Below are 25,922 nucleotides of genomic sequence, written 5' to 3'. Positions count from 1 at the left end.
GTGTGCACTGTGCTGTGCTGTCTGTGGGCTGTGGTGGTGGTGATCGGGTAGGATGGAGCTGGATAAGAATTTGTAGGGTGGGGTGCTCACCTGGATGAATGCGTGGTGGTGGCTACTCTTAGTCTGATGGAATCCTTCCCTAGGTAATGACGATTTAATTTGGATTAGTGAATTTGTTGCGTGATTCCGCCGGCTAAGGAAGGAGATCTGACTTAATCAAAAACTCTGGTAGCAGCCCTAGGTCAACTCCAGTTCATGCTGATCTGTTATTGGTCCGATAGAGCATCTACAGAGGTGGCATTTATCTGTTCGGGCAGTGATTCGGTAGGTCTCCCAGACGTCTGAGGCAAATATGGGGATGTCCGGATGCATCCGCCACGCCGGATCCGTTTAACATCGGGAAGATGTCAAACAAAAGAAGGACAGGACATGGTCGCCATCATTGGGGAAGAAATCATGATCGCAGTATGTGAAGCCAACATCAATGCTGGTGTCCGAGACTCGGTATTACCGTAAATAACTACCCTAGGTCTTGGATGTCCTTTTACTTAATACTACATTTTCTTTTAATCAAGGCATATTTATATATGGCTTTTCATACGAAATTCGATGACATTGCATTCGCTCTAATTTCGTGATAACTAGGACAGAACATTAAAATGGACAGAAGACAAAATGTTAGATGAAGCTGACAATAGACAAAATGACAGAAATAAACAACAATGAGAAGGGAAGGTAGGAGGAGAAACAACATTTGAATAGATGGCTTGCACTTGTACTGCCAAAAATGCAACAGACACAAACAAAATAATAAATCGTTGGCCCGTTGGTGAGCTAAGTGTCTATTCCTTCCGATTAAGTGACTGCACTAAAAGAGATCACACACAACCTCAACCACATATAATAGGAAAACAAATAAAAATTGTAACTTCATCTGCTGAATTTTCTGCACTAGAAGAGATAAGACCATGGGCACGAGGAGGAGAGAACACACACAACCTCTGCCACATATAGTAGGAAAACAAATAAAAATAGTAACTTCATCCGCTGAATTTTCTGCACTAGAAGAGATAAGACCATGGACACCACAGAGCTCTGCATCTTGCTATGTTAATCCAGAAAAAGAGAGCTGAGGGAAAAGAGGAAGGAAGCTAGCCATAGAGATGGCGGCTGAGGCGCTGGTGAGCATCTCTACAGGGGTGATCAACTCTGTCTTAGAGAAGCTAGCCACTTTAATGGGGGAGCAGTACACAAAGCACAAGAGCATGCAGCGAGAGGTGGCGTTTCTCAAGGATGAGCTCAGCAGCATCGATGCTGTCCTCAAGAAGCTCGAGAACATGGAAGATGAACTGGATCCACAGACCAGGGAGTGGAAGAACCAGGTGATGGAAATGGCGTTCCACATCGAGGACTGCATCGACGACTTTATGCATGAATCTGGTGAGGATTCTAACAGAGGAGGTGTTGGCTTTGTTGGCAAAATTGCTCAGTACATCAACGCGTTGAGAACGCGTCACCAATTTGCCAAACAAATCCAACAGCTGAAGACATTGGTCAAAGACGTCAGTGAGCGCCGGAAAAGGTATAAGCTTGATGAGTGTGCCCCTAGTTCTAGCTATGTAGTTGTAGATCCTCGGGTGCCTGCCCTCTACACAGAGGCGGACAACCTTGTTGGCATGGAGGGTCCAAAAGAGGAGCTTATCAAATTGTTGACGGCCGGGGGGACTGCATCTGTCCAGCCTCCTAGAGTGGTGTCTATTGTTGGGTTTGGGGGTCTAGGAAAAACCACACTTGCAAATCAAGTATACCATGAGCTTGGAGAGCAATATGACTGCAAGGTTTTTGTGTCCATATCACAAACACCTAATATGATGAAGCTTCTCGGTAGGATCATCAAAAAACTTAAGATGCCACAACCAACCCATACAGACAAGGCGCAAGATCTCATTGACACCATCAGAGAACATCTAAGAGAAAAAAAGGTACTTTAGTAACTTCTCAATCCCTATTGTATGCACAGTTGCTTTGAGGTTTTACAGTCCCCAATTTGCCCCTTATACTATTATTTTAACATTTAAATTGTTGTATACTAATTGAGTGCATATTTAATGTAAACCATTGGCAGGTACTTTTTCATCATTGACGATATATGGGACGAATCAGTATGGAAAATTATTCGTTGTGCGTTTCCAAAGAACCAACAAGGTAGCAAAGTAATCACAACCATGAGGATCGAGACCGTAGCTAATGCAACCTGCAACGATCACCATGAGTTCATTTACAAGATGAGTCCTCTTAATGATCAAAACTCATGAAAATTATTTTTCAGTATAGTTGGACAGGTTAATCTTCCGTCATTAGAAGAGATTTCGAATGAAATTCTATAAAAATGTGGTGGTCTCACGCTTGCTATTATCAGTATTGCTAGTCTTTTGGTCAGTCAGCCAACTAGATCAATAGAGCAATGGAAGAATGTGTGCAATTCTTTAAGCTCAAATCTGAGAACAAATCAGACTTTGGAGGGGATGAGACAAGTATTGAACCTTAGCTACAACAATCTTCCTCGTCATCTCAAATCATGCTTGCTATCTTTTGAGGCAATGGGTGGCTTAAGGTTTCATCCCGAAAGTACATGGCCAGGATGCAAATAAGGTCGCTGGAATTACTTTAATGAGCTCGTCAATAGGAGCATGATCAAACCTACAAAAATTTGGTATAACAGGCAGGTCTTGGAATGTAATTATGATTCTTGATCTAATTAGACACAACTCAGAAGAAGAGAAGTTTCTTAGTGCGGTAGATGATCTACACGGCATGATCTCAGCATTGCGGAGCAAAGTTCATCGAATTTCCGTTCAGTTGGAATATGGAGCAAATGAAGGCACAGTAGAAGCAAGCTTAAGCATGCCGCATATTCGATCTCTTGCTCTTTTTGGCAAGTCCCGTTTCATATTTTCTATGTATGAACTCAAGTCCATCCGGGTTCTGAATGTGGATTGTCAGGGTGCTCGTATGGGTGATAGGATTGACCTCACACCAATATGTACATTATTTCATCTCAGATATTTGAGCATCAGCATCCCCGAGGAACAGACGGCAACCCTTATTCTGCCAACCCTAATCGGGGACCTGAAACATTTGGAGACATTGAAGTTGGATATGGATATTACTGCCATGCCATCTGATATTGTTGATTTGCCTTGCTTGTTGCATCTACGTGTTCCTATTGGAACAAGGCTACCTGATGGAATTCATAGGATGAGGACCTACGTACTCTGATGAACTTTGATTTGCACATGAATTCGGTGGATAATTTAACAGGCCTTAGTGAACTTAGAAATCTCAGGTCTCTTAATTTCTGCTGCGATCATGCTGAACATACCACCAGCCAACATGGAATTCACATGGACATTTTCTGGTGTTCTGTGGCCAAACTTCTCTGTTGCAATCTGAGAAATCCTGGATCTGCTAGTAACATATTTTGTCCTCCATCTGTTGAGTTGGCTTCTCTGATCACTAGCAATAGTGAGAGCAATCTTATGGAACTCCATGTTGCAGCAACTTGGATGTTTCCGAGGGTGCCAATTTGGACTGGTCAATTCCAAAAGCTCTCCACGTTAGGAATTTGTGTTGAGAAGATGATGCCGGTGGACTTTGATTTGCTAGCAGGGTTACCTAATCTACTGCACCTGTGGTTGTGGATACGAAAATCCCCAGAAATGAGGATTATCATCCATGGTGGTGCGATGGCATTCAAGCTTCTAAAATATTTGAGAATCACGTGCTTCGCTCCCTGCCTAACCTTCATGGCAGGGGCAGTGTCTGAACTCCAAACCTTGGAACTGGATATCCATGAGGACGGGGGGGAGCGTCATGGCCCCTCGACCATTCAGGGCGTGGAGCACCTGTCGAGACTCAGGCAAGTTGATGTTTATATTCACTTTGAGGGAGCTGATACAGAGTCACAAAGAAGGGCTGCCGACGCGGAGGCTATCTTGAAGAATGTCATCAGCGTCTATCCAGGACACCCGAGCATCAACATCAGGCCTACAGATAACAGAAACTCTCTTTGTAAGATCCATGAACTTTCCAGTGACACTTCTGATAGGGACGAAGAGGCGGAAAGGCAAGGTAATGATCCAGGTACCCTCCTAGTCAAACTTCTGCCTACTTGAATTCCTACAGTACTTTAATTTGATTCATCCCAGGAAACCAGCATGCGCACTAAATAATTTACTCCTGAAACTTGCTTGGTTCATGTGTTTGGTTCTCTGTCGATCTACAAAGCCTAACACAACTTTCCTCCTGTTTTTGATATTGGCAGTTGATCGATCTGCCGAGGCAGCCACGCATGCTCCAGCCGCCGTTGCTGATGGATCAACAAGGAATTCACGGTAGGGGCCGGAGCCGTACACAACCAACATGCATGGAACACTGGTCAAGCTCTCCACAGATTTCGCACTACACTTCCAAGGATTCATTTCAAGTGTCAGACCATTTCCATGGTAGGATAGAGACTGAAGTTGCGGCGATTACCTGATGATCTGCTTCTGTTAAGACCAGCGGTGGCGGAGAGGCACGCGAGCACTGACCTGAAGAAACTGAAGAGGAAAACAGAGCATCGGGTCATTAACAGAGTATTGAGTAAACCGTAAACGGCACAGGCATTGCTAATGCCAGTTTACTAGGGAGATGAAATACCGATGTATAGAGACGTTTTTGGGGTAGTTTGAAAGACTAGTTCTGGAGTCAATACCCCTATAAATTAGTACAGGCCTAGTGTGAAGAATTGTTCTAATTTTTTTTTACAAGAGTGTAATATTACTGAACTCCCAAGCAGGCCTTATTGGTGTACAGCATGATACAGGGTAAATTACTTAGTACAGGTGTAGACCTCTACACAAGATTAGGATGACGGACGTGATAGCTGAAGTTTGGGCCATATCGGCTGACTTCCAAATTTACTCTAAGTAGGAAGACCATACTACTTCAGATTTAACAACTTGATTAGGGTGGCATGCATGTTGTGGCCCAGCTATACGCTAGTTGAGCATTAACACATGGGAAAATCTGGAAATGTCATTTTGCTAGTATTATCCCGAGATCCTTGTTTATTGATCGGTGCAAAATCGTGAAATGGTCACCACTAAAATTGTTAGGATTTTTATTTGGTACACACGGGAGCATCAGGCCATGGGGGTGATGAAAAGGAGTAGTAGCCGTTGCAGCCGTGGCAGCGCGTCAGACTAGCAGCGCAGCTGCGTGCACTCCACCCGCACGGGAACCTGAGCTCCGCCCTGGGGCACTGGACGCGTGACGCATTGTCCCCACATTGGGGAAGAAGGGGCGCACCTCGGCCCTCGGGTGAACCAACAGGGAGAAAGCAGGGCGAGGAAATACGCGAGAGCTATATATATCGCCACCGGGGCGAGCCCAATATGTGTTTCCTGCGAGCAGATTCAGGAAACTTCTACGACCAATTCGGACATGTTTTAAAAAGCTTCTGCGTATTTTTTTTTGTTTTCTGTATTTGATTTTTTTCCATATCTATTTTTATCACAATTTTGGCATTCATCTGGACCATTTTTTTTACACATGTTGAATATTTTTGAAATATATGATGTACATTTTAAGTATTTTATAGAATATGTGTTAAAAATTCATATAAATGTCGAGCATTCTTTTAAGTGATATTGAACAAAATTTTACATTGTATAAATTATTTTGAAAAATTGCACAAACATTTTTTGGAATCACCCGAACATTCTTTTAGTGTGTCATGTACATTTTTTTAATGGTATAAAATATCTTTCGAGCTAAGAAAATACTTTTAAAAATTGTATAAGATTTTTTTAGATACATTTTTGAATATTTCCTTTTGAATATATGAAAAACATTGTCCTCAAGCATGTGTTGAACATTTTTTTGAATGATATGAATCATTTTCGAAACTACATGAACAGTTTTTAAAATTTTAGTAATTTTTAAAAATTTAGAACATTTTTCTTGAAAAGCTGGACTATTTTTAAAATACTGGAGATTTCTAAAAAGTCACGCAAACATTGTTTAAACGTGAGATGGGAACTTTTAATAAGAAATAACTAGATTCCTTTGACATCATCACTGATATGTATCAATAAGTATGTGACTTGTTTGTGAGACTATGTAATGTTTGGTGAATGTTTGGGCCCATACCCTTTCACTAGTATACGGTTCGGTTGATGACTATGTTTCATGAGTCATTGGCATAGAGTTGCTACCTCGATAGTATGGACTAGTGGATGGAGATCACAGAGTCAGACATAACCACTTTGAAACGCAGTGAGATACTGTCATCTGTTAGTCTCTATGTCCTAGAGTTGAGATCCTTTGTTCCAAGGATGAGGATTGACTCACTTAGGCGTAACTAGGTAGTCATAAAGCTAAATTTCGGGTGAGTCGTGAGACATGCCATGAGACATGGTTGACCAAGATGGGATTTGCCCCTCTAATAGGGAGAGACATTCCCATGGACCTCTCGAGTGATCGGATTCAGAAAGCATAACCATGCGACTTGGATTAAGATTTAATCCAGTGCCAGAATTTGTATCACGTTTTCGAGAAGAGAGGTCGAGCTAGCACAAGGGTGACAAGTACCCGTCTTGAGCTTGACAACATATATCATGAGGCAAAAGAAATGTTGCATATGACACATTGTCGAGATTCTTTAAATGATTTATCGCATAAGCACGTTCATAAACATGGACAATGAAGTGTTGACATAGCCCTTAGAACAAGAATGGTGGAAGTTATTGTTTGCACCCAACATTTACCAAAAAAACAGGGGGCATGCATTGACACTCAAAAATTGTCAGAGGGACAAAATAGGAAGGAACACACGGAGTAGATTAAACCTATATAGATAGAAATTCAAATTGAAATTTAGTGTCCACCTAGATAGCTCTCTTCAAGATTTTTGGAATGGATATAATGATAGTTCGAATAAGATCTCAAAACCAAAAGTTATGTCAATTCAAAGAATCGTGTGTTCACGAAGAATCACCCTCAAAATGACCTCAAATGAACATGTGCACAACACTAAAGTTATACGTCTCATCGAAGCAAGCAACTTTGCGTTTTAGATTATCTGAAGATGAATCATCTGCAACCTCAAGTGCCAAAATAGTGATCTGCACACAATTGGGCCTAGAGGGACTGTCTTAACAAAGACATTGTCTCAGAACCCAGACGCTCCGTATTTAACGGAAACATCGCAATATGTTACGCAGTTTTGCCTACATGAGACATCACTAAAGCGATCTCAAATGGAGAATTGTTGAACATGAAAGTTGTGTGCCCCGTCGAGGAGAACAATTTTGGTTTTTGTATCATCTCAATCCAACGTCATATGCGACCTACATGACCAAAACAATGGATTGCTTGAAAATTGGGCTCGAAGGCTCGGGGCTTAGTTGTCCCAGTTAGGTTATATGTTAGCTTTTGGACAGGATTTTGAACCCTTTTCTTCTTTGAGAATTCTAACTACCTCATATATAGACGAGACATGATGACAGGCTGCAATGAAACACAATCAACACGTGATGAACATATTAGGAGTGCAGAGGAACCAGTCAACATGTGGGAAGGTGGATGAATCGGACCGGCAAAAACTTGACGCTGACGGTTTTCTAATCAGGATGGAGGACAAAAACTTTTTCTAAAAAGACGGCTGCCCCCTCGAGGTGTGCTAAATTAGATTTACGAGCACACAACATGTGCACGCATGCTGCTTACCTTTACCTAACTGTGCTTTAATTAACGGAAGGAAATTAGTTCACGTGCAATCTATAGGTCAATTATGAATGTATGAATGGATCACCGGCAATGAGATTGTTAAATTACACGCTTATATGCGCTTCAGTCACGAGTCATGATGCACGCAAGTGCAATCTCCTCGCGGACAACAAATGTCACCTTCTGCACACAAAGCTGTTGCCACCTGCTAGAGTTGACGTGCTAGCATAGACTGCGTAGACTTACTAGCAGTCATCTCGATTGCTGCTATGGAATTCTCGTTGCTGCTGCCTTCACTACCACCTTGTCCTTCTTGATCACCAATTTTCATCACTGACACTGTGTAAAATTGTGCAACTGCAACCCTGATAGATTGAAGAGTACACGCTTTACTAGTCAGGAATTTTAAGAAACCTAATCAGTGTAAAGGAGTACAACATCAAAATAACTAAGCATACAACAACAGGGTAATACAGCAATAAAAAAAGAACTGGAAACACCGATGATTACCTTTCTGACCCCGTCAAACATGTGAAACCACGAATACCAACCCCAAGCATGACTCCAAGCTTTGTCTTCAGCCTGGGAAATATGGAGCTCACTATTTTAGAATATATAGAGAGGCGCTAACCAGCATTTTTTTTGGAAACCGAGTCAAAAAATTTGGCTCATCGATTAATTAAGCAGAAGACAATTGGCAGTCAATTACGGATAATCGGACAAAAACCGACACAAACAAACCACATGCGGACTACTCATAAAGCAGGCAACCTCAAAAGTGGACGGTCAGCCCTACAACCATACCCAATACGCGACGACCAACAATCCCCACACTACTACACGGCAAGGAAACCCCTAACAAAAGTGCCTGGGCTGAAGAGCCAAATCCATGTAGACAAGCCAGGCCATAAGGACATCCATCAAGCAGCTACAGACGCCTTTGCTGTGGCGCCATGCTTCTTGCTTTTCCTCCTGACTGCTTTCTCCACAATTGTCTTGCCAGATCCAGGGCTGGCTACCTCCAAACTCATGAGCAAGCTGCAAAGCTGTATCCCAAATAGAATGTCATCAACCTTGTCCTTCACAGACACCATTGCCACAACATCCTCAGCACGGGTACAACCGACACGACGGCTCAAGTGCCTACAGTTGCTCACATGGCAGAGGAGAACCCGGTAGTTGCACCTCGTAATTAGGTGCTAATGCACCTACATCATCAACCTCTTCACTCACCGACACCACCTGCTCTATCTCCTTCAGAAGCACCAATGAAAGAGGTGAAGCGGGCTCCCCACAACGCACCTGCATCTCAGACATAATTTGCAGCACTAGAGCCACGACCTCGTCGATGACTACACACCCAGAGGCAGTCAACAACACAGGCATCGATGACGTACATGATGTCCATAAAGGCTTGCTTCCTCCCCAATGGAAGACCCAATCGAAAGCTCAAGCAGAGAGGGCACAACCAGCAGAACCTTTAGTTTGGCGGGAGCGGCCCCCGCTCTACACAAACACCCCCGCTCAGTGCGAAGCAGCTCAGTCTCCTCCGCCATGATGGGCTGCAATTGCACATCCACCCATGTTGCGACAACCTCCAGTGCAGGCAGTAGGGCAAAAGCAGAACCATACTGAGCCCAACAGAAACACACTTTGTGGCCAAAACGAAGGCAACCCTTGCACCGGATTGGGTCCCTACAAGAATGGGCATGATGACCTTTGGAGAGACGCTACAAGAATGATCCCTGAGCCAAGCCGAAGGAGCAGGCGGGGCAATGGAAGCAGGGGCGGACCCAGAACAAAAACCACCCGGTGTCCACGTGTACACCAAACTCGACAGCCTAAAATGTTCGACGATATAAATCCTTATAAAATGAAGCATTTTACTTGAAATTTTCGTTGATTATGTAAAGCTGTACAATAAAACATAAGAAACCCAAACAATAAAAACAAATACGATGACCAACAAAAAAAATGATCAGCGACCGCAACAAAAATTCCCATATAATTTGCTGCTTAATATAATATCACAGGTGCACAACTGCTATGGATGCAAGAATAGAAACAATAAATAAAATATATATTGAGTGAACTGTACGGTTGTAGAGTTAAAAGTTACTCAAAAATACCCGCTACAAAAAAGTTATTCAAAATTGTATCTTACTACCGTCGCATATGGTCAAGAAATAATCTAAAATTCCAAATAGATGTGAATCACTAAGGAAAATTATCAAATCACAATCAGATTCTCGATTGTAATACCGATAAATTTGAAAACTCTAACCATGTAATTTAGGTAACCGGAATTTGAGATAGGTACACGTTGAGCCACCGCGATTTCCTTCGATTATTTAGTGGTCTGCAGCGGCAAGCGGGCGAGGACAGGGGCTGGCGGATGGTGTCATTTTCTAGCCGACCGCCGGTTGGTGACTGGCGACCGCGCCACTAAGGGCATGTACAACGGTACTATCTTACGAGTGCCACGTAGGATAGATGATGAGGTGGAGGAGAGAGAACTCATAAGAAAAGGCTAATCTTCTCTTATTTAAGAGAAGACAAGAGGTGATCTATTAGTACAATATATCTCACCACATTTTTAGGAATTGCTAGTTATTGAAGATAAGGCTAAGAGATGACCCATTGTAGACAAATTTTTTTATCATCTTTAAATCACATACAAGACTTAAAATAAGACTATTGTACATGCACTAAGTGTAAGCGGGCATGCAGCAGCACAACCGGCCCATGTTAGGCACGTACGTACAGAGAGCACGTCAGGTTCCAAATAATCGACAGCGGGATGGGCCGCACCTGCGCTGAGTGCTCGCCGTGTGTTTCTCTCTCTCTAGCTCGTTTCAACCGGTGTCCAGCTTTAGTTTTTACCTGTGTCCAAGGCCCAAACTGCGTACTATACATAACGTAAGCTGGATTTCTACCCGGTGTCCAGTGACACCGGCTGGACCAACGTAGGTCCGCCCCTGAATGGAAGCAAGCCGACGGAAGGGCTTTGTAGATGGAAAACGGCGGCGTCCGGTGATGAGGTGCCAATCTCCCAACGTTTCCTGCTGGTGCGCAGCACATGGGATCAGCGGGCGTCATCTTCCTGCTGATGCATCCAAGCCAGTCCACCAACCAGGATGCACAGGAGAGCCACCGGGATGGTGCATGACAGATCGGCGATAGTGGGCGGCTTCATGGACGGTGCAGGCTGCAACTGGAGCGATCGCGACAAGCTCCAGACCGAGCATTTGGAGCCCCATCCTGCACAGCCACGGTCACCACCGCATTGTCTGGACCAAAGGGGTCACTGGGCAAGGCAGCCGCTAGCAGCATGGAGGTCGTCTAGGATGCAGGGTCGACGAATAGTGGGGGGTCAGACGCATTGCAAAGACGATGACCGGAGCGACCGCCGCCACCGGCTGCAGAGCCGGCTCTCAGCATGGCCGGAACATCAGGAGCCGACGCGGATGATGAACCAGTGCGCAGCACGGCAGGAGTGGCAGATGCAGTCGCTGCCACCATGGAGGGAAGACGGGGGCGTGGACAAAGGACGGGCGAAGTCGGAGCAGCCGGCACGGGGAGCCTCGCGGGCGCAGGCTTGGCCTGGGGCTCCTCCAGCACCTGCACGGACACTGTACCCAGCTGGGCGTCCTAGCGCTAGCTGCAGTGGCGCGGACAGGTGCTCCCGATCCGAATCAGACCATGCAGCGCACGAGGGACCGATAGGACGACGCACGCCAGTAGGCAGCTCTTTAAGAGGCGGCGGCAACGAGCTGGCCGGGACGCGGGGCGGCGACAGGGTGGCCGACGGGGCTGCTGGCGGTGAGGACGGGATGAACGGCGCAAGGTTGCAAGGGCTCATGTTCCACTCCTGCTTTTTCTTGCGGGAGGGATGGAGATAGCAGATGGCGCGGAGGCTGGATCCGGGCGCGGCGGTCGCAGGGATGGCTGTATCGAGACATGACGAGGCGTGGTTGTATCGTGCTTACGTGAAATCAGTGGAGCTCCACACACGAACAGCACCATTGCTTGTAGCTGTAATTAGAACTGGAAGACTGGGATGGGCAAAGACGGAATAGACGTCACACTCATGTTCGAGTGTATGAACACACTCCTTCTTCTGCAAGTCCCATATCTGTTTTGAATTAAAAAAACAAGGCACCCATATATTAGAAATGCTAGATACATGCTGTATTAATGTACTTTCCAGCATAATAGCCGACCTTAGCAGTCTTGTCACGAGAGCCACTAATCAAATACTGCTGACCATCACGCTTGAAGAAATCCTGGCAGTGCACGCTGTCTGAATGCCCACATAGAGTATACTTGGATTTGGGAGAATCAAGACTCCAAACCTAAATACCAACCATAAGAGAGAGAAAATGGTTACTGCATCAAAAAGGTTACTTAGCAAACAAATAAGAGAGAGAAAGCAAAACCTTTACTGTCCTATCCCATGAAGCACTTGCAAAACTGTTGGTGTCCTCTGGGTTAAATTTTAGTTCGTTAATAAGATTTGAGTGTTCTTCGAATGTCTGTATGCAGCTCCAGCCCCGTTCCCAGTCCCAAAGCTTTATTTCAGTACCACATTCTGTCAGCACATACGGCTGGGTTGGATGAACGTCTAATGAACACGAGGAGACATCACGATCCTGAGCTTTGAAACTCGTGACCTTTTCGAGTTCCTTTTCATACTTGTAAACATGGACGAAACAATCATGAGATACAGCCACAAGCCACTGCTTACGTGCAACAAATTTTATTTTGGATACTGCAGTGAGGGCAATCGTCTGATTAGCATATCATTGTACAACTGTACATATGGTGGAAGAAAATTATGTTAATAAAGAAGTCATAGAGCTTACCTACTTCCTCTGAGACCTTAATCGAAGCGACCACTTTCTGCCAGTAAACATAAATGAGTCATTTGTTGGTTCAATGTAAACAAAATATTGGTATATTTGCGAACAAAATTGAGCTTTTGGTGATGACCCTTTACATTTAATCATGGTAATGTAATTGAAATACTATGACAGGAAAAAAGTAGGCCAAAACATTTGCCAATATAATGTGGTGTTTTCTTGGCTGTGGGCAAAAATTTCAACATTATGGTACAACTCCCATTGACCATCACCAACCATAGACTTTTCCTCCTATATTTGGAAATCAACAAAATCCATATATGTACTTAAAAACTGTAAATGCTTGGGCCACGAGCATCTTTCTGATGCAAAGGGCAGCGGCAATAATTTTCTTTCTTTATCCAAAATACTAGCAGAAGAAGCAATAGAGGTAACGTGCCTGCGTGTCAGAGTTCCAAATCTGAACATCACCAAATTGGTGACCGGTTATAATCCTGTATGATAATGAGGTGTTAAAGCAGGATAATCACATCCAATGCACTGACTTGAAAAGGAAGATTAAAGATTAAAATGCCCATATATATTATCCTACACACTTACAATGGCTTTGTCTGATGCACATCCATACAAAAGATCGGACCGACTGCATCATCTCCTCTAATCTGACCAAACAAGATTCCTGTCAACATTAGAGAAACCAAACCACCACCAAGATGGAAGGTTTTGGGAAGAGAAGAAAATGAAAACCCGAAAACTAATACCTCTAGTAAAGGTTGGATTGTCTGCTATGTCGTCAATGCATCAAAGATGACAGAAAAAAGGAAGCATCAGTACAATTCGACCTGTCATTTAAGCAGCAACTTTCCAATGCCACAACCCAATTACACTCAAATGAATATAGTTGGGATCTCTTTCTACCTTGATCATCTCGAATCATCTATCTTACACAGTAGAGTAAATTAGAAGGAACCATCTTTTGTTTTTTTGACACAAAACCACCACTATTGGAACAATGTCGTGACACATAACACTGATTTGCCGTGAATCATCGTGCCAAGGCAACCACCCACAAGCCAACTAACCCGCATGAGCGACCGGCAGTGCTAGCACTAGTAGGGACGCCCATGCATGTGCCTGCACGCCGGGCATTGCTCGGCTATATGGCTGAGGCCACCTACAGAACTTGGGGATCAAGGTCCACGTGGTAGGTGTCCGAACTAGCACGAAGGGCTCTGGGAGGAAGATATCATGCTCGCGCATGCGGAGATAATTAGGTTGTCGGACTAATGGTCGTATGGGAAAAAAAGCAAAAGATATGAGAAGTAGGTTGTAAGCGAAGGTTTCTCAAGGACTCGATCGATCGGCGTCACCAGGGACACAGCGGTGGCGGGCAACACTGACCTATCCACGCATACCGAGTAGCAACAAGCTGGATACCGAGCGGTGCTACGGATGCCAAGATCGACCGCGCCAAGGGCTCCCACACCGCGGAGCTTCATCCTGGCCGCACCCTCTCGTCTGGACGAGCTCTCAACCCCACCCAATTCTGGTGCATTATATGGTAATGTACAGCTTTGATCAAACAAGGATGAAACACCCCTGCTAACCAATAGTTCACTTTTACCGGCTGAGTGAAACATTGTTGACTCGAAACGTTAGACCTGTTATATACGACCTCCGTTGCTAAATATAAGTCTTTTTTAGAGATTTTAATAAGGACTACATATGAATGCATATAGACATATTTTAGAGTGTACATTCACTCATTTTGCTCCGTATATAATGACTTATATTTAGGAATGGAGGGAGTATAGTATGCTGCCCTTGCCCATTTTGACATTTGTACTAATTAAATTTCTGCCATGTTGTTACTCTTACTTGCACCATTATTCACTACCCACAAATTTCATTTTTACTAGCAAATAATTAACCATACATAGCTTTTGCAAATAGCTTTTCTTTCTTAGTTTACAGATCTCACCTGTGTCTGGGTGGCTGTATCACGTGCTGATACACACACACGCACACAACTGGTGAGACTTGTCAACAAACAAAATTCTGACTTCTCAACACAACAGTTATTTTTTATTGTTGATTTAATACTACATGAAAATAAAAAGGAAAAGATGCGTAACCCAACCTAATCTACTGATTATATTGCGGTACTCTATATTAAAATAATCTTAAAATGTATTTGTTCTGGGCGATATTTTATTTGTTGAAGAAAGCGATATCTCCCCAATTTCATTCACAAAACAAAAAAGTTCAGTTCTACAACAAAGCGTAAGTAAATATATTTTGATCAGAATGTCTATCAATTTGGCACTCTAACTACAACAAAAGATCATTTGCACGGGACACTAATTGAATAGAGTAAGTATTGCAAGTTAGTATTTTTAGATAACTCACCACTTGCTTCTTGCTTCTTGCTTCTTGTGGCTCACTGACGTCAAAAACCACATCCAAATTCACGTCATCAACCACGTTGGCTGCCTCTTTAATAAACTTGATTGTAGCCATATCCTCAATGGCAAGGCCATCATTCACTTTGGTGCTCCAAACAGTGAATTCGTTGGTATGATCTCTCGGTGCCTTGGCCTGCGGTTGCATTGTTATTTCGACATTACACTTGGATCGTGGTGGTATAATGTCTTTCTGCGGTTGTGCACAGTATGACAGAGGGTTCATATCTTCGACGTTGAAGGCAATGTAAGAGCCCGTCTCGTTGGTTATCTGAATGGTGCATGCCATCTGTTTGTTAAGCTGGAAAGGAAAATGTAGTTCGAGCGGGTCAATTCCAAGCATATCGTCGTCCTCCGAGTAAGGGCTTATCTGCAAGAAAAAAGAAGAACAAAAATGTTACATTTTTTGGGACAAATGATATATGTGTTACATAACTAGTGATGGAGCCCACTCGGTGAGAGAGCTTCGACAAAGCACAAAGGCTTCCGACCATTTTCCCATTGAAAATATTCATTAGTTCTTCATTTAATGCAGTGGGTTGAATGAGGATCCACTCCAGAGCCCAGGCAGCTGCCGTGGCTGGCTGGACTGTAGCTCCACCACTGTGTATAACATAAGACGGAGACAACTAGGGAGAGTCGTCCATAGATAACTTGTACTTCTAGGGGAGCATACGAGCTTGCCTGTCCAAACTTATATTCAGAGACATTTCTAATTGACCCATTGACACATTCCACTTGTCTGATATCATCTATGATATCCCATATAAAAGGTCGTTCGGACGGGTCAATTTCCTGACAAAGTAACCCAATTTCCATGCATTTTGATACTTGTTGGTAAACCAACTGTGTTTCCTTCCCTGTTTTCCTCCATCTGTGCCTCCATCTCCTAAATACCTGTCATTCCATAAAAGATGACATATAGAATAAGACAAAATGTTTAACCAATAATCTCATGTAATAGAATTATGATACGTACAAAGTTAGATGAGGTGCTCACACGTTAGCATGTAGTGAATGTGTGGGTATTGATTCCAGCTTTTGGATATTGTTGCTTTATATAAAAACTCTTGAAGATTTTAAAGTGGTAGTTTAAGTATGGGGAATCATGTGTTTTTATTTATTGTGCAAATTACTTTCTTTACATGTATAGGATGGTGTAAATGTGGTTGTGTATCTTTCAATGCAGGGCTGGAAAGTTTTTCTTTTATCTAGAAGAACGATGCAAGTGCGAAAATTAGAGTATCTCCATTCTCAAAATAGCATTTCGGTGCAAAAGCTATGTCATAAATAGACGGTCCAGAGTAGAGTCGACGCCAGACATGCATGGCGGTTTTTGAAACCATGATGGCTGATGCAGAACAAAGACACCAACTATGCATGGGGATACGCCTGAAGGTTGCCACAGTTTCATCATGCCCTGATTGCTTGCTCCGAATCACCATTTTGTGCTTTTGCAGGACCATCTCCTACTTGTGACCTCTCTGTGTCTCTTCTATGCGGGGTGCTGTAGCTAATGGTGGAGGCTAAGGCCATAGTTGTTGTGGTGGTGGTGGTAGTGGCGGCCATGAACAAAGGTTGATCTTTAGGGTAGAAAGGTGATGGTTGCTCTTTTTGCTCAGATCCGGTTGGTTCGTATACCATTACTGTCGCATGGAATTATGGCTTGGTTCTGCAGGTTGGCAGCAATTTGGCCCTCTCACTAGTGGTTTATTGATCACATCAAAGATAACAAACACATGCACACACAAAAATTATAGCCAAGGGCACATGTCGCACCCCTTTTTCACTTTATTTCCCAAAAGTATTCTCTCACATCACAATCTAATGGAAAGCAACACTCGGCGGAGTGCTTCGGTTCGGCCCGCGCCATGTGGGGGTAGCCGTGCTGGCTGATCCCGTTATGGCGGCATGGATCTGGTGTGTCCTAGTGGGGTGATGCAGACCTGACATGGTGGAGCTGCACATGCCTGGCCGCGGAATGAACCGCTACTCTCTTGCAGCGATGATCCGTGTCAGCGATGGCCATCGGTTGTTGTCTGGGCGTCGCGAATCTGTTTTGCGGTGGTCCATGTCATCCAGCGGAGTGCATGTGGAGGCGGGACCGGCGGCTGTTCGACGGAGCTCGATTGAGGTTGGAGGTGGTGGTGAGTTGGGTGCCTGGGAGGATAAGGCTATCTTGTGCCGCTGCCGAACAATAATGGTGTTGCCTTGCAGTTTGCCAGCGGCCTGATGGCATCGACATGTTAGAATCTGAATGACTGCCTTGGGCGTCCCTGTATGTGATTATAAAAGGTCTGATCTGATGTGGCAGTCTTTGCTCCTCCCGGTGGCATTGCCTTGGAGTTGGCCGGCTGCGTTACCTGGCCGTTGCGATCTCCGACGATTGAGGTGCGTCCACACGTTCTGGCATCAATGTCGAGGGGTGGTGTGGTTTTGGCCCATGGTGGTGGGCGATGTCCGACAGTTCCCAGGTTTTGGGCTGACTTGGTCCACAATGGCACAAGCCTTCACGTTATGGTCCACTTGCATGATTCATGTATGTGGCATCGGTCCGAGTTTCACTCTCTGGGAACTACTGTGCCATCGGATGGATCAACATGGAGGACCGCGGATTTGGCGGCGGCCGTCGGTAGTGACTAGGTTGTATTCCCTCGACCCACCAAGGTGGCTGGGGATGCGGGTGTGGGTGCTTTCTATGGAGGAGGCGCCAACCCAGGCCCGGTAGCTGATGTCGGGCTAGGGGTGAAAGGAGGTGCCCTTGGCTTCTACTATTGTGGTCGGGTGGTCGTGATGTGAATGGCTGGTGGCCCCTAGGGGTATGACTGGGGCAGTGGTCCTGAATGTCGGGCTCTAGGGTTGGATTTTCGGTAGGCTTCATGGTGGCGGTGGTGGCTTCACCTCCTGGTCATGTGGGCAGCAAGGGGTGTAGTGGCGGGAGGCTCTATTGTGGTAGTGGTTGGGACCCCTCCTTGGTGTAGGCGAGTTTCTAAGTGAAAGTTTTGCATTCCCGGCGCCGGCCCCGACGGCGCCCGTGGTTGCCACTTGCTTCCTGAGGACGTCATCCTGGATTTTCCCTTGTGCCAGGTATCCAGATGAAAACTCTAGTCAATTTTTTTTAGACTTGGCAGCGACAACGCTTCATGCCATCACCCTCTTGGGTCATTGCCGTGGTGCCTTGGTGTCTTCAGTCGGGCCTCGCCTAGGTGTTAGGCTTGTTTGAGATTCATTTTTATCTTCTGATCTGCTTTGTAAGCGAGCCTCCCCACCATATTGTATTGGTCGGTCGTGTACTTTGTTGGGTTGTTGCTTTATATATAGAGTGGGAAGAAAGCCTATTTCGAGAGAGTGCAAGTGCAGGGGGCAACCTAGTCCCATTGGTATGCCTTCATGTTAGTGCTCTCCTTCCTTGTTGCTCCATTGCGGCGTCAGTCCGAGTCAGTGCCCTTGTTGTTGCTATGTTGTAGGTCGGTTCAATGCTGATGGCCATGGTTGTGTGGCGGCATGTGAGTTTGAATCGACCAAGGTCGGAGGAACAGTGTTGGGCCTTGATCGACGGTTGCCGTAGGCAGCTGTTGGGACGGGTCCCCTGGCTCCACTAGGCCTAGCTGGGATGCAGTCGTCGACACCTCCTACTATGGAAGCGTTAACCCAGGGGCGGTGGCTGATGCTGGGCTAGGAGTGAAGGATGAGTCTTTCGTTTCTCCTACTGTAGTGAGTGTGTTGTGATGTCGACGGTTGGCGGTGACTCGGGACTTGGATGAAGGGGCGGCGGCCCTAGGTGGCGGTTTGCATGGTGCCCTCTCGGCAGGCTCCATGACAACTGTGGTGGACTGGTGGCTATGCTTCTTGGTCGTCTAGATGGCGAGGAGTGTAGCGGTGGGTGGCTTGTGCTTGCTTCTGTCGTTGGCAGTGGAGAGGCCCAAATACGGATCTGGAGGACTGGTCTTGTCGCAGATGTTTTGGGTGCCTCATGGTGGCACGAGTGAGCTACCAAGTGAAAACTCCGCGCTTTGGGGCCGGCGGCAGGAACACCTGTGGGTGCCGCTATCTTCTTGGAGATGTCGCCGTGTTTTTCCTCTGCATGCTAGGGTTCTGGGTGAATATCCTTGCCCACTTCGGGCCCGGTAGCGGCGACACTTTGCACCGTTCTCCCTTCTGAGGGTGTTGTCGTAGAGCTTAGGTGTACTAAGGAATTTTACAATACATATATACACACCAACCTGATCAGCAACAATACCACTCAAACTCGGCAAACTAAACATGCCCGGCCTCTAGACTCGGGCACACCACATTCACGTGGTGCTACAATTCCTTTTTTTGGAAAAAGGGCCATACCCCAGCCTCTGCATCAGAAAGATGCATACGGCTCATATTATTAAAATTAACACACGAGCCTCAGAGTACCGAAAGGTCAACGTGGTGCTACAATTCCTAAGCTCTACAAAAAGACACATGGCCATATATCAACTTTGTGCAACCATAGAAGAAAAACTAATTCTAATACGACCTCTGTTTAGAATCCATGCCTCCAAGAATACTCGTTGGACAAGTACTACGGCTAGTGGTAGAACTCAAACACTAACTTACTTAACACTTACCAAACTGCACTGGAGATAAGATTACGCTAACACTAGCTATACTATGAATTCATACTTCACTTCCGGGCACCTAAAACACGCCACTAATGCCAGCACTAATCTTGATCACGGCGTGGTATGGCGACCTGGCCGAGTCACGTTCGTGCGTATCGCCCGGGATTCCATCTACGTGCATGCATGGCTGGTTAGTTAGTGGGCTAAGGCTTGAGCGATTCTAGTCTGCATGTTAGCTGAGTTGGTTAGTGCATGGAGGTACTGGCCGGTGTGGCGTCATGGTAGTTAGTGTGTGCATGGGTTAAGTGGCCGAGAGTTCAGGCCGTGCGTGCGTGTGAGCAGCCGGGTATAAAAAGCCCTGCTGTGTACTGATGTAGTGCGCCGGTTTGTTGCCGCGCCACGGTGCCGGTCTGTTGCAGAGCCGAGGGGGAGGGGCCTAAGGAAGATGTAGTCTCCGTCGGGACCGTGGTATGCGCCCGGACGATGTGAGAGTTCTTCCAGGGTTGTGCTGCGTGTGTGCGTGTGTACCTCCATGTATGTGTGTTTGGGTAGTTGAGTTGAATAGAAGCCAACATACAGGCCGTTCGGCGGCCGGGGCGTTCGTCGCCGGAAAATGCTGTTCATCTTCTTCTACCTTCGTCCGGCGTTCGTCGCCGGAGGGCGGTTCGGCATATGTCGCCGGTGGGTTTGTCCCAACAACTAATGCATTTTGCGCCCACAAGTGATTAAAATTCAATGGAGAGTTTCCGTCATCAGCAGAGTAAACACACTGGTTACTGGTGGTTACTTTAAAAAAGCCCACTGGCCACCCAGCCTGTGCCGCACCTGTGGCCATCCTTTTTCGTCTGGTAGCTGACCGGAACACCATTATTGTGTGGATGCCACTCCACGGGGACAAGAAGCAGTTGTAGCTACCGGGCACCACCATCGTCACCGTCATCCCTCACATTTTCACAACCGTCTTGGTCTTCCATGTCGGAGATGTCGGATCTGCGGTAGGAGACGAGCCCGGGAACCCTCTCGTTGGCACCACGCTTCCCCTTCCAGTCTTCATATCCCATGTTGGAGATGTTCGATCTTGAGGTAAACATGTATACTTGGTTTGGCAAGACCCTCCCCAAGGTTCGGCGGGTGGTCATGTTCGGTTAATGCCAGCAAAATTGCGCATGTGTGCCGTTTTCTTCCTTGAAGACGTTGCAAAAGAACAAGCTCACAACCCATTGCAGATGACAATCAATTCGGCAGTGGAGGTTAGCTTGGACCGGTGATGGCGTTTTAATTTCAAGAGGGCATGAGTGATTCAAAAAGCTGGTGGCATTGGGTTGGTAGTGTTTGTATTTTTCATATGACACTTCTAGCCTAGTTTAGCTAGGGGGTTTGTCTCTCTTGTCAAGGTTTTGTATGGTCGTCCTTTAATCAACCAAACTCTATATGGTTTCTGGCCTAGGTTTCTTCGTAAACCAGGCCAGTCTTCCTTATATATGAATGTCCAGGAGCAGCCTACTCTCTTGTAGTTGTCTTGTAAAAAATAGAATGAACAACACGCACAACTCACAACTTGAGTTCTCTAGGAGGAAAAGAAACATGTGCGTGGGTATTTCCTAGTGTGGTATACTGCACATGATTTAGAGAGTTCAGGAAGCTAGAGAGGGACATGGCCGGTGAGTCGGGGCCCACATGGCTGAAATTAAAATTCTTAGAGCCATTCAATTTCCAAGATCTTCATACAAGTAATGTGTAACTCAATATCACCATTTGGTACAGAGTTTACTTCCATGTGTAGCTTGTCCTTCTTTTCCAATATGTCCTCCTTCTATAAACTAATATAAGATGTTTTAGGTCACTAACTTGGTGACCTAAAGCATCTTATATTACTTTACAGAGGGAGTATTATTTAACTGGTTATTTATGTCACCCAATACTATAAAATGCAAATTAAGTAGGATTAGTAAATGGCAACAAATATGCAAGGTAGAAAGTTCGGACAGTTGAAAAAAAAATTGCCAGCAAGGCGAGTTAAAAACCTCTTACATTGTTTTTATTCTTGGGGATCACCTTTTGTCCTGTCACTAGTTCAATAATTATAACTCCCAAACTGAATATGTCTGATTTGAATGACATCTTTCCCTGAAATAGGTATTCTGGAGCACAGTATCCACTACATAAAAGGCCAGTATTTCAGTGCATTATAACATCAGAAAATATGAGAGTAAATGTCAAGAAAGTTAGATAGTTTTGATGCATAGCTTACAGTGATCCAAGACGGACTTCACTCATGGTTTGTGACTTCTCATCGAGTCTCGATAAACCAAAATCAGTGATTTTCGGAACCATATCATTGTCTAGCAGTATATTCTCAGGTTTCATATCCATATGGTATATTTTCTTTTCATGGTGCAGATGGTACAAACCTTCACAAATGCCTCTAATTATTTCATAACGTGTGTTCCATTTAAGTCCCCTTAATTCATCTGCATAATGGAAAAGTAGCATTGAGCCACCAAAGTTTCAAACATTTAATTGATGCATGCTAGATTGCACAATTAGTGACCCTTAAAATTGTTTTCAGTCTATCTCACTTCTTGACTGTGGGTAAAATGTATCGAAACGTAAGTTAAAAAGGAAAAGGACAAATAGGTAAAGATAAGAGTTCTATCACATGAAAGAATGACGTACCTGTAATGTACTTTCTCAGGCTTCCATTGCTGACATACTCAAAACAGAGTAGTCTTTCTCGTACCTCGGCATAAATATGTTGTTTCAATCCTTCAATTTTTATTGCCGTCTGATCTGTGCTAGCACAGAAGCCAAGAAACCGTATAATATTTTCATGTTCAATGTTCAACAGGCTGTCAACTTCGTGATAAAACAATGTCTCCTTGATTGAATGACTGTTCTTTATCCTCTTTACCGCAACGTTCCCATTCGGGAGCACTCCCTGTTTAACTTCTATTGTAAGCCTTTTAAAAGCTTTTAGCTGAATTTGAATATGTTGTGCATGAAAGATAGTACTGAAAGTTTGGTACACAACACTTAATGGACACAGCTCCTTTTTTCTTTGACAGAGCGCAAAGTACACAAACTCGGTGGAAATACGCTGCACTCAGCTCGACCATACGCACATGCTAAGAAAAAATATGAAACTCCCTAGTCAACTTAAGGAGGCACATATTTTTCCCAATTAATGCATGTGTGCGTCCGTCTAATCTTGCACTCTCATCGTGACACTCTCTCTCTATCTTGGAAACCAAATTTCGCAATAGACCACCCAAAGTATCTGCCTGATTGACTGACTACAATATACAGGAGTATATACCAAAAATAAGTAAATCAAGTTCTATCTTTTTTTTGCGAGATGGTTAAGGCTGTCTAGATATTCCCATCCCCATACCCCCACCTTGTGTGGAAGCTTTGAGCACTGGGTACGCCTTTAAAATTAAAATAAGTGACATCTTGAAGATGTATGTAACATCTGTATATACAGTGATATTTTTACTAGGTTGTAACACTGAGTATTAACATACTTCCGTACACCAAATACTGCTCAAGTCAATATAATAATTCCGAAGGGAGATATCTAGATGACCTATGCCTAATCTGTGGTAAAAATTAATTTTACCTTATAAACAGTTGCAAATCCACCATGGCCGATTTCTCGATCCTCTGAGAAATTTTCAGTGATATCCTTCAAAAGTGAGAGTGATAGATTTGTCGGATTTTCTCTTCCATCAAGTATACGCTCCAGGACCTCATGATCCATGTATGATGTATCTGATGTGCAATCAATTTCACACTATCCACTATGACCAATAACAAAAAGATGTTTGTTCCAAATTAGCGTTATTTAAGGCAGGATATGGTCATTCTACAAACAAAAATGTCTATAGTAAATAATTTCTGCGCCAACCAATATTTATGACAGCAATATTTAAACTTCCAATGATGCTTCTGTAATCTTCTTTAAATGTAATAAGGAAATGCAAATGTGCAGTGTAATGGTGGGTGCCTGAGTTTATGCTTTAGATACTTGTGCTATTTAAGAAATCCTAGAAAATTACTTTATGTGCATCATCTTAAAGCTTATGCACCTGCAAACAAGAGCCAAGGCAGGTCATGTACAAAGCCAAGCTCCAAAATCCTCTAGAATACAAAGATGGCAAACTGTTCACATATAATTTTAAAATTATACATATATATGTAAAATATTTGTGAAATTATAAAAATATTTGTATAATAAGAAATACAAATAGTTTTAGCATTACAATTCATAAATGTTATTTTAGTTCTACAAACATTTCAATAATCATGCGCATATTTGTATAATTTGATGTTTGTATAATTAAAAATAGGTAGTTGAAGATTTAAAATGTTAATATGAATATTCAGTCGTGCTAATATTTAAATTAGATAATTGTTTTGAATATAAGTCAAAAGTGAATATTCATAAATATTTAGTAAATGTTTACATTCATCAGTTTGAATAATTTAAATATAGCTGCAACTCTATATTTTTCATATTCTTTAAACATTTTAAGTGCCAAAAAAACACGCCACACGCTTCAAGTCGTTGACAGCAGGCCCCATGCCACGCTGGCACGCCAAGTCAATGTTGATTTCCTATCCATACGCGATTAGGACCGTATTTGCACAACAAAAATATGAAGTTAGCTATATGGTTGGGCTATGTAGACATGCATGCAAAATAAAAGGTTGTTGCCTTGTACTGTTCATAATATAAGTAAATAAGAAATAGATTCACGAATATAAGGAGAAAAATAAAATAAAACTCTTTATCGAAGACTTATTATTTGAGGTTACTGGCCTTTGATGCGCTCATCACTATAGAATCAAGTTAGTTGTGGGACTCTAACTTGTTCCATAACAATTAATTTGAAATGCAGCTAATGTAATCATTCCCTAAACATACAATATTCAGGAACCTGAACTTTGAGATAAGGAGAATAGCAGAATAATTGGGCAATGCACCTTAGGTGTGGCTCGGGCAGGGCAAGGCGATCGAAGCGGCGCAGCAGCGACACTGACTATGGTTCAACCGGTGGCAGCAGGTGGATCGACGGGTGTGCGAGGAAGAAGAAGACTACAGGGATATGAGGGAGAGGGATTGTCAGAAAGAAAAAATCCAGTTAACGCAAGAATAGATGGTCCAATTAGTCAAAATCTTGTTAGGCACCCAATTAATTTTGGCGCTCCCATGAAATTATTTTAATTCTGTTGGCGGAGCAGGGACTGTTCGGCGAAGATACAGAAGAACTAGCACGAGCAGTACGGGATAGACAGCACGCCACGCCTGCTGACTCTCCGACCGAATGAGGAACACGGGCGGCGCTAGCCCACTGGCACCCCGGGCCTGGAATTATTTCTTAGGAACACATGCATAAACATTAGCTAGCGTAGTAGTAGTCCACCCTTCCAATTAATCCCTCTCTTCCGTTTATTCTAAGAATATCATACTCCCTCTGTACCTAAATACTTGTTGTTTGACAAGTATTTCGGTACAGAGGGAGTACTTTCTAAATAGCCTTGGTGTAGCAGAAATTCATGCGCATGTCCTGCATAACAATTGTATATCCTGCTATTAATTAACAAGCTACTTAATAACTCGAGTTTCATCTGTTCCTCAGATCTGAAAAATGTCATTACCTTTTTTCAAAAGGAGGATTACCCCAGCCTCGACATCACAAGAATGCACACAGCCATAAAATTTCATGATATAACCCAAAAGGAAATATACAAACTGTAAATTTGAAGCCTATTTGATTACAAAAGACCGGATCACTGACCTGGAGGATCTGTTTGGGGATCCAGCTAGTTACTCAAGGAACATCCGAGTAGACGAGAGGCGCAGGAAGATAAGACTGGATCAGGTTGAGGTTGCATACGTTGAAAGGAGGAGAGGTCTTGGGGTTGCATACATAGAAATGAAGAGAGCTGCAAGACGAGACGTTAAGTAAGGGTAAGATCTATAGATATTTATTAATTAACATCGTCAGATTAGGGTGATACACGTGAAGGCCGACAAATCCAGCCTAGGTAACCACGGTTGTCTCGGTGTAGCTTAAAGTTTCAAGCGCATCTTGAGAAGGAAAAGGGAAAAAGACGACATGAACAGAACATTTAACAACTTCATAAGAGGACAATGCATGTGATAGTTCAAAGGTGCAGCGGTAGGTGAGCACTAAAATATGGGCAATTTGAGAGCATCTTATTTG

The 25,922-nt window shown here is 44.0% G+C and overlaps 1 protein-coding gene and 1 pseudogene across 3 annotated transcripts; one reads left to right on the top strand and one right to left on the bottom strand.

Moving 5' to 3' along the window:
- The first annotated feature begins 1,140 nt into the window (after positions 1–1,140).
- Positions 1,141–4,836, top strand: LOC123159843 (disease resistance protein RGA5-like; annotated as a pseudogene).
- A 2,976-nt stretch (positions 4,837–7,812) lies between these two features.
- Positions 7,813–25,647, bottom strand: LOC123155664 (uncharacterized). 3 transcript variants are annotated; one of them, XM_044573817.1, is made up of 16 exons: positions 25,494–25,642; positions 23,312–23,492; positions 22,369–22,630; positions 21,944–22,163; positions 21,724–21,850; positions 15,782–15,994; positions 15,045–15,467; positions 13,397–13,420; positions 13,236–13,297; positions 13,075–13,129; positions 12,639–12,675; positions 12,213–12,544; positions 11,997–12,128; positions 11,763–11,908; positions 8,284–8,355; positions 7,813–8,138 (listed from the first exon to the last, which is right to left on the bottom strand). In XM_044573817.1, exons 2-16 carry the CDS (start codon positions 23,450–23,452, stop codon positions 7,982–7,984), a joined length of 2,403 nt encoding a protein of 800 aa, XP_044429752.1. In that variant the 5' UTR covers positions 23,453–23,492; positions 25,494–25,642; the 3' UTR covers positions 7,813–7,981. The 3 variants fall into 3 exon arrangements, with proteins under 3 accessions (XP_044429752.1, XP_044429753.1, XP_044429754.1); XM_044573818.1 differs by having other exon boundaries at positions 13,397–13,417; XM_044573819.1 differs by lacking the exon at positions 23,312–23,492 and having other exon boundaries at positions 25,494–25,647.
- Between the last annotated feature and the right edge of the window lie 275 nt (positions 25,648–25,922).

The sequence above is a fragment of the Triticum aestivum genome, chromosome 7B, assembly GCF_018294505.1.
Source record: "Triticum aestivum cultivar Chinese Spring chromosome 7B, IWGSC CS RefSeq v2.1, whole genome shotgun sequence".
In the NCBI taxonomy this organism is placed as follows: Eukaryota; Viridiplantae; Streptophyta; class Magnoliopsida; order Poales; family Poaceae; genus Triticum; species Triticum aestivum.
The sequence above is the reverse complement of the archived record's forward strand: the minus strand, read 5'-3'. Positions and strand labels throughout refer to the sequence as shown.